This window comes from Saprolegnia diclina (assembly GCF_000281045.1).
Source record: "Saprolegnia diclina VS20 unplaced genomic scaffold supercont1.8, whole genome shotgun sequence".
NCBI classification, from domain to species: Eukaryota; Oomycota; class Saprolegniomycetes; order Saprolegniales; family Saprolegniaceae; genus Saprolegnia; species Saprolegnia diclina.
In genome coordinates this window covers 108-11,807 of record NW_008246075.1, presented here as the reverse complement: position 1 = coordinate 11,807, position 11,700 = coordinate 108, and the positions used below count along the sequence as shown (strand labels likewise).

At 57.7% G+C, this 11,700-nt stretch overlaps 3 protein-coding genes across 3 annotated transcripts; 2 read left to right on the top strand and 1 right to left on the bottom strand.

Moving 5' to 3' along the window:
- Positions 1-999: 999 nt before the first annotated feature.
- On the top strand, positions 1,000-2,407 carry SDRG_03258 (hypothetical protein; the record flags this gene model as incomplete). Its single annotated transcript, XM_008608889.1, has 5 exons — positions 1,000-1,385; positions 1,442-1,529; positions 1,579-1,654; positions 1,706-1,870; positions 1,917-2,407. The coding sequence occupies 5 exons, from the start codon at positions 1,000-1,002 to the stop codon at positions 2,405-2,407; spliced, it is 1,206 nt and encodes a 401-aa protein (XP_008607111.1).
- Positions 2,408-4,225: 1,818 nt separating this feature from the next.
- Positions 4,226-7,418, top strand: SDRG_03257 (hypothetical protein). Its single transcript, XM_008608888.1, has 4 exons — positions 4,226-4,291; positions 4,348-4,770; positions 4,818-5,009; positions 6,183-7,418. Exons 2-4 carry the CDS (start codon positions 4,495-4,497, stop codon positions 7,326-7,328), a joined length of 1,614 nt encoding a protein of 537 aa, XP_008607110.1. The 5' UTR covers positions 4,226-4,291; positions 4,348-4,494; the 3' UTR covers positions 7,329-7,418.
- A 2,659-nt stretch (positions 7,419-10,077) lies between these two features.
- On the bottom strand, positions 10,078-11,069 carry SDRG_03256 (hypothetical protein). The gene has a single exon (XM_008608887.1). It carries the CDS (start codon positions 11,062-11,064, stop codon positions 10,171-10,173), a length of 894 nt encoding a protein of 297 aa, XP_008607109.1. The 5' UTR covers positions 11,065-11,069; the 3' UTR covers positions 10,078-10,170.
- Positions 11,070-11,700: the final 631 nt, after the last annotated feature.

Genomic DNA, 11,700 nt, shown 5'->3' with positions numbered 1-11,700 from the left:
TGCTCGTGGTTTGCATATATTACTTCTACGAACCAAGTGCCCTGTAGGGACGAGATTCGGATGCAGCGTACCCGCGCGAGTCGCAATGTTGATGCGTCGATGGAGCTCGGGCACGGTCACTCGCGCATCTACACTATACCAATGCGCTCTCTCACGAGGCCACGACCTTCCTTGCAGAGGCACAGACGACCCTCAGAGTCCGTCCAACCTTGTGCGTCTTAAAGAATCTACACGGCAGCATCTATGGGGGCGTTAAACAGCAATGATAAACATAACTGGAAGGCGTATGAAGGCCGTCAGTGTTAGTGCTGTAGGAATTACCGGTATCCTGCACCGCACAGTTACTAGTACACTGATACCGTTGAGCGGTGCACCCCACACCGGGTCATGTCATGGGGTCATGTACCGGTATGTTGAACCTATGACGTGGCGCTCCACGGCACAAGGACTGACCATCTCCGCCAGCCATCTGTTTTACCTCGCAAGCCCGACGCGCCTACTAGTACAGTGTACAGTGTCACGACGATGCGGCCGGACTCCCAATGCCGGACTCCGGTCATATCAGCTACCGGTACTCGCAACGACAGGTGCAATTGTAGCGCAAGGCCCAGTGCTCACGCTCGTCCCTACGCAGCTGGTAATAGCTTCCTCCCGCTCTGAGTCCACGTCGACCTGAAACGGACACCCATACATAGTCGGGACGTTCTTGGAGTGCTCGCTCCACCACGCAATTGGAGCTCACTGCCTGCAAAGCGGGTGTCACTGGCTGCGACGATTTGTCCAGCTATCCGGTTTCTCCCCTGACGACCCCATCCGGTATTAACCGGATTGTCATCCGGTCTCGGTCACACGCGCACGCGTAGTATTGCCACGCTGTCCACCAGTAAAGTGGTAAATATAGACCGCAAGACACGCAGTCTTGTTGTTCTTCGTCGCCACTCAGAGCGTACATCGTACGTACACCTCGCGTATCGAATTCTTGTGATCGACTGCAGCAGGATGGCCGACGACGAGAAGGAAGCCCGCTTCCTGCGCTGGCTCACGGAGCGTGGCGCCAAGATTGACGCGCTCGCGATCACGCGCGACCTTGACGGCGGTCGTGGCGTCGTCGCGACGCGGGACCTTGCGCCCAATGAAGTCGCCATGTCGATCCCGGAGGCGCTCATGATCTCGGAGGCATCCGTGAAGCTTGACCCGGACCTTGGCCCGATCTTTGCTCGACATTCCGACCTCTTTGCCCGCGACGATCCGCTCTTGGCGACGTTTGTGGCGCACCACATGCACCTGGGCCATCACTCGTTCTACTACCCGTACCTCTCGACGCTGCCTGCGCCCGAGTCGATTCAAAACTGGACCATCGACGAGCTCGCGTCCTTGCAAGACCCGTATTCTGCTCCAATTCTTATTGTAGAAATGATTTCTTATTGGTTATCGTCACTAGGCGCCTCGTGGAGATAGCCAACCAGCGCAACGCCGAGATCGTCACGTGGTACGAGCGCCTCACCGACTGCCTCTTCCGCCTCTACCCGGTAAAACATACCTCCATTTTCGATCCTCTGTCTAACTATTTGCCTGTAGGAGCTCTTTAACGCGACAAGTTTTTCATTCGAAACCTTTCGTTTTGCGTGGCAGACGATCCAAGCTCGCACGTTTGGTACCGGTATTTGACATTCCTCTGGCAGTCATTCCAAATGCGACAGTGTAGGCCGGTGCCTGCCGTGGTCGTCGCTTGTGCCCTTTGCCGACATGCTCAACCACAACAACCACGCCACCATGTATGCGTACGAGAACAAGACGTTCGAGTGGCACTCGTCCGTCGGATACAAGCGCGGCGACCAAGTCTTCAACCGATACGGCCGGCGCCCCAACCGTACAACATCGATGCTATCTCGTACACATTTCATCGCTTGCACTAGACCAACTGTTGCTCCACTACGGGTTTGCGCTGCGTGAAAATGCTGTGGACTATATCGATATGGACTTTCACCTCGCGGCGTCGTACCCGAGTGCCTTGTCCAAGACGGAGCGCCGCGCGGTCCTCAGCAAGGCGCACCTTATGCCGTTCAAGACCAACTTCCGTCTTACGCACGACACGTCCGTTGCGTCACTGCTACCGTACTTTTGCTGCCATTTCTTGACGGCGTACTGCGAGGACGTTGATGTCTCGTGCCCGATATCGGACGTCCGCGTCGAAACAAGAGCCATTATGGTCCTTATCGAGGTGCTGGAGGAGCTTGCTGCTGCGTATCCCACCACGCTCGAAGAAGACGCTGCCTTGCTCCAAACCAACGACCTCCCCGACCGCCTCTTGGTGGCGCTCACGTTTCGAATGGGCCGGAAGCAGCTGCTATCGAATATCATTACCGCGGCGTCAGCTATGCTGCAGACATTAACAACGAATAAATGAAAAGGGGAAAGAATTCAAAGATTTGGACGATTGGCTCCGCTCAGTGGGTTCCACTACGATAGCATCGACGTTCTTATCTTCGGCGGCTTGCCCTCGGTCGCGAGTAGGCGCGTGAGCAGCGCCTGGAGCTCAGCGTCCGAGACCAACCCTTCCTTGCTCTGGACTTACTCAGCGATGACCATCGCGTCGGGTGCGTGGAGATGACAAATGGCCTGAGCCAACGCCAAGACAAGCACGTTGCTAGATTGCAGCAGCGCTGCCGCAAGACCCGCCACGCGCGATGTCAGCAGAATCGTTTGGTTTACCTTGATTCCTTGCTACACGAGTTCGGGCGTGATCACCCGAAGGAGCGTTCCGCGGTGGCAGTTCAGCAGCGCGACGAGGTCAAGAAGAAAGATATTGTTGCTGAAGTGGGGGTCTATTATTAAAATAGTTATTTCTACGCTGAGTGAACGAAGAAAGATGATGTTGTCGACATGGTTCATTGCGTCCATACAGTACGGCAGAAGGAGCTTGCTCGTCGGCACATGGTCTCGACGACCCGCAATCTCGACGAGGCAGTCGCGAGGCTGGCCAATGCCAGCCGCGAGGAGGAAGCGCATTGCCTCCACGTTCTGGTTGGTTACAGCCTCTTGGAGCCATTCGTCGTCGCGGAGGTCTGGTCGACGTCGCAGGATTTGGGTCGCGACGTCAAAGTGGCACCCGTCGAGTGAGATCTCGGCCGTGCAGCTCGGCCGTGCAGTTGGCCAAGAGGATGCGCACCACGTCCCACGCCTTGCGCCTGATTGCCTCGTCAAGCACGTCCGGGTCGTCGCAAGCGTCCAAGTGCCCGCGGAAGAACGTTGTTGGCCGCACACGCTTCCTCGATCCACTCGCAAACCACCGAGCAGCCATGTGCAGAGGCAGGCGGTCGTCGTATTGGCCGTCCCGTCGAAGATACGGCGAGGACGGAAGCGCGCAAAGCTCGTCGGGACACTTGGCGTCGGGCGCGAACGCCTGGCAGAACGACGAGTCGTACGCGTAGCCTCCCGAGGCGTCAACCTCGACAAGGTCTCAGCAGGCGGCAATGGCATGGTGCATGTCTTCGAGGACGCCATCATGGCAGCCAAAGATCATCGCCGCAATGTCCGGCTCAAGAACAACGCTGCAGAAGGCGGTTTGTTCCAGTGGGTTTGTTCCACGCCTTGGCTCGTGCTGGCAAATTAGAGAATGGCCGACTTGTGAAGTGCCCACCGCCGCCACCGGATATGACAGCCTTTATTCGTTTAATCAAGTACACTGTACAAAACTGGGTGGCGTCCCCGATGCCCTCATCAATCAAACGGCTTACTACAGTAGTACTTTCCCTCCATCGACCTGTACTTCAAGGTCCAGGCGTATCAATGCCTTATGCTATTAATGCCTCTCCGACTCGGTCTTGGAGCACTCCGTACACTTGTACGTACCTCCCAGCACAACTTCCCAGCTTGTCGCACCAGAGCAAGGGGCGGGTAATGTCATACTCATAACGTTAGTATTTCCTTCCACCAGGGATTGATAGGGCAGTGAAATGATGTACTTGAAGAAGCGAGTAAATTTGGGCTTTTGCGGTACTTGTACAGTGTGAATATATTTCCGAACCTCGTAAGCTTTTGCCGAGCTTGGAGCGACGGCCAGCTGCCACCTTCGTCGACCTGCGGGCGATCTGATCGCTTGTTCGAGAAATCAACTGCAACACGCCAGAACTCGGCCGTTCATCTTGAAGTTTTGGCTCCTTGCTGACACCAATCGCACAAGCTGGCGCAAATGTGACAATGTGACACACCTATATCCGGATACGCCATCACCGTCATTTCGGAATCTTGTCGAGGATGGAGATTCGCCGGCGCGTGGCGGACGGGCCGAGTACGCATGTCATGGCGATGGACGATGGAAGCTCATGCTGCGCCTGCGTCATGTAGGAGAGATGACCCCGCGGGCCCGGCGAGACAGCGCGCCTCGGAGCCGGTCGGGCTCACTACGCCACCAGGAACCAGGAGGCCGGCCCGCTGCAGTCGCGCAACAACGAAAGGACCCGGCTCCTCGCCACGAGCAACGAGCGCTGCGATATGTGCAACGGCCTCTGGACAGATACCGTGGTCTTGGGCGTCGCATCCTCCTCCCACACGCCCGTAGATGAGAGCTCGTCGTCCCGGTTCCATCCCAGCGGGATACTCTTTGCGGCGCGCTTCATCTCGAGCCACCCGATGATCCAGACGCGCGACGACTATCTCACGTCCCGAATGGATATCAACCAGTCGGGCGTCTCCAAGATCACGACCAAGGAAGCGGTCCACCTCACACGCCACCCGGACCCATATACTCATCTCGCCTTGCTCCCGTACGTGGACTCAATGCTCGAGGATCATCTCACCAGTCGACATCATGCTAGGTGGAACGAGCCGGTGCAGACCAAAGCGGCGGCAAGAAACCGACGTGGTGCCAAGACCACGCGAACGAGATGCAGCGCACGAGCTCGAACAGACCGGTCCCGACGCTTAAAGCCCAGCTCTGGCGCGAGAGCTACCTGGACGGCGACTCCATTGCGATCTGCCTCCTCGCTGCCCTCTTGCAGCACCGCAACGTCCACTTTTCGCGCTGGTTTACACAGCCAAAGGCGCGCCGCCATTCCAAGCGCGCATCTCGCTTGGCGTGGTGTTTGAGCCACAGACAACACCCTCGCTGTCGTCATCCCCACGTACGATTATATACACATATATGAACGTGTTTCGAGTTATCTTCATAATTACAATTACACAAAGACCTTGCATATGTAGAGACTAGCAATCTCCTTCTTCTTCATTCGCTTGCCGGGCCGCGGCTGCGCAGGCGGCGGCGCGGATATATTCAAAAAGGTACAGAGGTCGCACGATCCTATGAAGAGGTTTGTTGGCCCACGAGCGCCGATCGACGTCCAGCAGACACCGCATGCTCGAACTGCCATCGACGACGACTGCGCAAACCTTTGGGAAGCTCGACTCAGACCACGGATCCGATCTTTAACCACCAGATGTTGAGCTCGAGATGTGTTGTGTGGCTACTACGCTCTGTGGCGAGATGTTGAACATGAAATGCGATAGCGAAATTTGGTGCTCGAGGTGGAATCATTGCGAGCGAGAGCCCGAGAGTAGATTGACCACCTGCACAAGAGTCCCATGGAAATGCGTCGGGACAAAGCGCTTGGGCACCGTGGCTGTGGCGGCGTCGTCTCATTTCGCGGACGCTCGGTCGCAAGAATCCCTGAGCGAGATGGACCGTCCAGTTTGAAGGTTCTAGCTCAACGTGACAAACAAAGGAGGCTACTTCTACCACCCAGCTCGACCACCCCGTGTACAAGCGAATCGCTTGTCAGCTGCCCACGCGGTGCACCGGATTGTATTTTGGTTGTGTGGATGCGCGTGCGTTGCAAAACAAACCAGATGGGATGGCCTCCAGCCTGCCACGTCATGACCCTACTCATGAGGAGCACGACATACCACACAAGGCGAAAGAACTTGCCCGCCCGCCGGTGTGCAGCTCTGCCCGATGACGCTGTGCTGATCGCTCCAAGCACAAGCGTCGATGGCGGCGCATCATAGAGCGAAACGCGATGCGCGAGGAGTAATGCGAGGTTCGATCCGCGCTTGCGCCAATGCGCTACGTCGTCTGGCGGCAGCTGCCACGAGGACTGTGGGGCAAGGGCGTCCCACTCTACTACACCATACAAACAGCAAAATGAAATACGGCGGCCGCTTGGTATCTTGAAAAGTACGTCTAGCTGTCGGTTCTTGAACAAACGATCGATGCGCTCACTTCGCAATTGGCCATGAACGATTCGAAATGGGCCATTGACATCGCAACGTGCTTCCACACGTTCAAGGACGGGAGTGACACCAAGAGCCTCAAACACGACTCGCTCAGCATGCGCGTCGAGCAGGCGTACACTTTTTTCCACGCCGCGAACCGCGACGTCGTGAAGAAGGCGTCGGACGCGCACAAGTTCCTCGTCGTGTTCAAGATGCTCCTGAAGTGGCAGAATCTTCATTACACGGTGCGGACCTCCACCGAGGAGGACATGCCGACCGCGTCCCGGGACCGCTGGTTGGACCTCGTCAAGGCCGGCCTTTACGACGCGAAGACGTTCGTGGAGAAGGACGCGAACACGGGCTTTTGCAACGCCGTTTTCAACGAGCCGGCGCCTGCGGACGACGTCGCGGCGCCAATGCCGCAGCGGTTCCACGACCGCGTCGCGATCTACTTGTTGAGGTCGAAGCATACGAAGGAGATCAAGTTTGACGTCGATGCGCTCTCTCGGGAGCGCGAGCCTCTCCTTCGGTTTCTCGTGTTTCTCACGAACCGCCAGGCCGTCCCGACGCAGCGGCTCCCAACGTGGGTCCTCACGTTCGACGCCGTCCTTGCGCACGACATATTCAAGCTCATCAAGATCAAGGGCCTCATCATTGACAAAGCGATGGTCGCGCAAGCCGTCGACGCGCTTTCCTTTTCCTTCCCGAAATATTTTCCGCGCAAGCTGACGGTCGCCCAGTGTGCGCGCTTCGCCGGATATTTGCCGTTCGACCGAGCAACTTCCGTCAAGCTCCGAGCGTTCGACGCCGCCGACGACGATGCCGACGCCGACGACGATGACGACGCCGACGACGACGATGATGATGACGGGCCGCCTCCCGCGAAGCGCCAAAACACGGGCTCGGCTCCAGCGCTGAACACGGCGGCTGTCGACGGTCATGGTCAGGGCCAGCACTTGCTTCAAAGCAGCGAACTCATGGAGCTCGTGCGCGCGGCGTTCGAAGCGCGCGACCAAGAGATTGCGAGCCACGAGCAAGAGCGTGGGCAATATCTCTCGACAATCGAGCGTCTTATGAGCCAACTCGCCGACTACGAAGAAGAAGAGACAAAGGAGTGAGCTCTCTCGCTTCTGCAACTTGTGTATATGAGTTGTCGGGCCTCGTGTAATGACTTCCTAATCAATACATGTCGTGTTATGCTTGTTTTCGTTCTCTCTGCAGTGTTGATGGTGGGATGGTAAGAACTTCGCCAAGCCGACGCAAAACGCCGCGCGCACAACGGATGCGACACCATCCACGTTGCGCATGTTGGTGACGACAACGTGTTGTGGTACAGCGTGACTTCGTCGACGATGAAGACCCAGTTCGAGATGGCCTCGGCGATAATGCGTCGAGATCCGAGCCACTGTACTTAAGCATGTTGGCGAACACCAGCCGCCAAGGGCAAACCAGAACTGGCAATCCTTGATCTTGAGCTACGCGTTGCACCGCGAGCGCTGCTTGCCTCGGCGCGTGTTGCCGACCGCGTCAGAGGCGTGCGAGACTCGTCGAGCGCAGACAGCTCCTCTTCCAACGCGATGGCGCTGTGGATGAGACAATCGAGTGAGTTGTCGCGCACCGCCACTTGCGTCGTCTGGCCTCTGTACATTTCATTTCCTCGTACTATCGTAAGACCATAATATACATCTCTGCGCTTTGGACGCCATTTCCTTGGGCTGGGTTGGTCTTCAGTGGGGCGTGACGCGGCTCTCTTGACTCACGAGAGGTGCATCCAAAGTGGTGCTTTGAAGCGCTGCCAGGATGTTGAACGTCCAGATAGACGCGATGAGTCAGCAGTAGCCTAGACAATCATTTTGCATTTAGCTTTATCGCTTTTGGCTACACCCGCCGCTCTTGCTGTCCTTTGCGTTGCCCGCCACCAGTTCCTTAGTCAACCCGTCCGCGCCGTCCGTCGTGGTCGCAGCTACACGAGGCGATGCGGCACTGGAGCTAGTAGATGTCCAGAGCCTTGCCGTGGCTGACGCGATTCGCCTCGTCCGTAGACCCGGGGCCCGACGCTAGCATCTTTTTACGCCGGCTACGTACACCGCGACGCCGTGCTGGCGATTGCCACGCATGGCATTACGCCAGACTGGGTCAGCCCGACGCTCTGGCGCGCAACCACAAGTCGGCTCTCACGTACCTAGCGGCGCTGGTCCATGGAATCCGGGCGGGTCGAGACGCCGGTCCATATATACCTCGTCGTTCCAGACTCCTGCCTCCGTCGTAGGCCCGGCATTGACGTGGTCGCGAAGAAAGACAACGATATTGTCGTGGGTATGGCCGCATCATTCACGACATATCCGAGACGAACTTCAACACGGCGTGCTTCCGGACGTCATATAGTGCAGTGTCACGAACGTCGAGCTGCGCATTCACGAGCGACGACTCTGCTCGGTGGATTTCGAGTCATGGGTATGGCCGGTGACATCAAGGCTGCGTTACGTGGCCGCCCGCGCAGACCATGCGCGTTGGTTTGCCAATTACCTGCTGTTCGTGCGCCGACATGACCGCTCCGTTCGGCTGGACGGGCTCGCCCATTTCCTACGCGGTCGTTGCCAATGGTATGTCGTGATCAACGCGTCGCCATATCACTCAACCCGGCCGTAACGTCGGACGGCGAGCGCTTCTTCGTCTACTTGACGATCACATCATGATCGAGATCGACCTGGTTGCCGCCGAGACGTGCTTGGGCCTCACGCTGCTACTCACGTTGGGCCTGCACGCCATCAATGACCAGCGCGTCACGGCGTGGTCGACGCACCTCCATGCTCTCGGTCTTGACTGGCACTCGGACCGCGGCGTCGTATCCATGCCGGCGGATAAGATTGCCAAGGCTCTTCCGCACTGCGGGGTGCCACCCGGACAATGCGGTTCGGCTTGCGACGTCTTCCTGGCGCGCTTGGACATGCGTCGTCGCGTCGGCCAGCCGCGCGCGCGTTCTTTCGGTCGCTGCACCTGGCTCCTGCACCATGCGTCCGGTTAAACGTTGGTTTATCCGAATTTTATTCGATGCTGTGGCCAATTCCCGTACCGCTCGTGCGATTGTGCTCGTGTCATGACTCTGGCGTGATACAAAGCCAACTCGCCGGCATCGCAGTCTTTTGCGACACCATGGCGGGCCTCGCGTGGAGATCGCGCCTCTGCCCTTGCCGCGTTCCGACGCCGTGAGGCGAGCGAGTTTGTTCTAGTCCCGGCTTGCCTTTGACGAGGGGACAAGCGTAAGCACTACGTCTCGCCCGTGGCGAACGGTCGAGGTGCTCATGCGCAACCGGTGCTCAAGACGCTCAAGCCGATCTTGGTCGAGCTCCCATCGATTGCGATCGATCGTTCAGCATGCGCTCAACCACACACATACATATGTATTGCTAAGCTTTGCAAAGGTCGCGCGCCCAGCACGGCCATGACAATTCTCCTGCCTGGACACGCACTCTTGACCTACTGCGTCGCCGACGCCATCCAGGAATCCAGGAAGTCCTGGGATCTACCCTGGTGTGTGATGACGCCTTTGACGCGGTCGGCAACACGCGCCGAGGCAAGCAGCGCTCGCGGTGCAACGCGTAGCTCAAGATCAAGGATTGCCAGTTCTGGTTTGCCCTTGGCGGCTGGTGTTCGCCAACATGCTTAAGTACAGTGGCTCGGATCTCGACGCATTATCGCCGAGGCCATCTCGAACTGGGTCTTCATCGTCGACGAAGTCACGCTGTACCACAACACGTTGTCGTCACCAACATGCGCAACGTGGATGGTGTCGCATCCGTTGTGCGCGCGGCGTTTTGCGTCGGCTTGGCGAAGTTCTTACCATCCCACCATCAACACTGCAGAGAGAACGAAAACAAGCATAACACGACATGTATTGATTAGGAAGTCATTACACGAGGCCCGACAACTCATATACACAAGTTGCAGAAGCGAGAGAGCTCACTCCTTTGTCTCTTCTTCTTCGTAGTCGGCGAGTTGGCTCATAAGACGCTCGATTGTCGAGAGATATTGCCCACGCTCTTGCTCGTGGCTCGCAATCTCTTGGTCGCGCGCTTCGAACGCCGCGCGCAAGAGCTCCATGACCGCCGCTGCGTCGAGGACCGGGAGCGCAGCCGGCGCAGTGAACGGGCGGTAGGCGCCAGGCAATCGCGGCGGAAAGAAGACGGGAAATACAAAATGCTGGAACGAGTCGGCAGCGCGCGTGACCATGTCGTCGGAAATGATGAGTTGTCTGCCTGTGATGAGCTTGACCAAGTCATACACGAGGTCCGCGTCAAACGTAAGAGCCCACTCTGGAAGCCGGCCCATCGTTTCGACGCGGCGGTTCGTCAACAGCACAAGGAAGCGAAGGTCGAGCTCCTTGTGTCGCGCCAACTCGTCGATGTCAAACGTACTTGTCGAGCCCGGCAGCGTTGATGGAAACAAAAAGATGGCAAGGCGGTCGTAAAAAGCCAGCGGTGCAGGCTTTACATCGTCGACGGGGTGCGGTGGCCGCCTCAAGATCGCGTTGCAAAAATCGCTGCCTGGGACCATCTCCATGTCCGGCACTGTCTCGTAAAGGCCTGCCTTGACCAAGTTCAGCCAACGGCACCGAGACGCGGCCGGCATCTCGTCGTCCGTCGCCGTCGCCACGTGGTTGTTAAGCGCTTGCCAGGTCAAGAGCATCTTGAAGAAGACCAAAAAGTTGTGCGTGGCCGGCGTGACCCAAACGCCTTCGCCGTGCATGCGCGCAATGGCGCTCGCCAGCGCGTTCGAGAGTACCTCGTAAAGGAAGACGCGAGGGGCGCCGGGCGTCACGTTGTCGAAGTTTTCAAAACACACTCTGAGGTCCATAACCAATTGCGAAGTGAGCGCATCGATCGTTTGTTCAAGAACCGACAGCTAGAGGTGCCACGTACTTTTCAAGAAACCAAGCGGCCGCCGTATTTCATTTTGCTGTTTGTATGGTGTAGTAGAGTGGAACGCCCTTGCCCCACAGTCCTCGTGGCAGCTGCCGCCAGACGACGTAGCGCATTGGCGCAAGCGCGGATCGAACCCCGCATTACCCCTCGCGCATCGCGTTTCGCTCTATGATGCGCCGCCATCGACGCTTGTGCTTGGAGCGATCAGCACAGCGTCATCGGCAGAGCTGCACACCGGCGGGCGGGCAAGTTCTTTCGCCTTGTGTGGTATGTCGTGCTCCTCATGAGTAGGGTCATGACGTGGCAGGCTGGAGGCCATCCCATCTGGTTTGTTTTGCAACGCACGCGCATCCACACAACCAAAATACAATCCGGTGCACCGCGTGGGCAGCTGACAAGCGATTCGCTTGTACACGGGGTGGTCGAGCTGGGTGGTAGAAGTAGCCTCCTTTGTTTGTCACGTTGAGCTAGAACCTTCAAACTGGACGGTCCATCTCGCTCAGGGATTCTTGCGACCGAGCGTCCGCGAAATGAGACGACGCCGCCACAGCCACGGTGCCCAAGCGCT

Excerpts from the sequence above, each read along its gene's own strand:
- SDRG_03257 (XM_008608888.1), top strand. The coding sequence starts at position 4,495 with ATGTGCAACGGCCTCTGGACAGATACCGTGGTCTTGGGCGTCGCATCC. Across the intron at positions 4,771-4,817 it reads ATCTCGCCTTGCTCCCGTAC|GTGGAACGAGCCGGTGCAGA; the intron begins GTGGACTCAATG and ends ACATCATGCTAG. Across the intron at positions 5,010-6,182 it reads CCCTCTTGCAGCACCGCAAC|CTGTCGGTTCTTGAACAAAC; the intron begins GTCCACTTTTCG and ends AAGTACGTCTAG.
- SDRG_03256 (XM_008608887.1), bottom strand. The coding sequence starts at position 11,064 with ATGGACCTCAGAGTGTGTTTTGAAAACTTCGACAACGTGACGCCCGGC.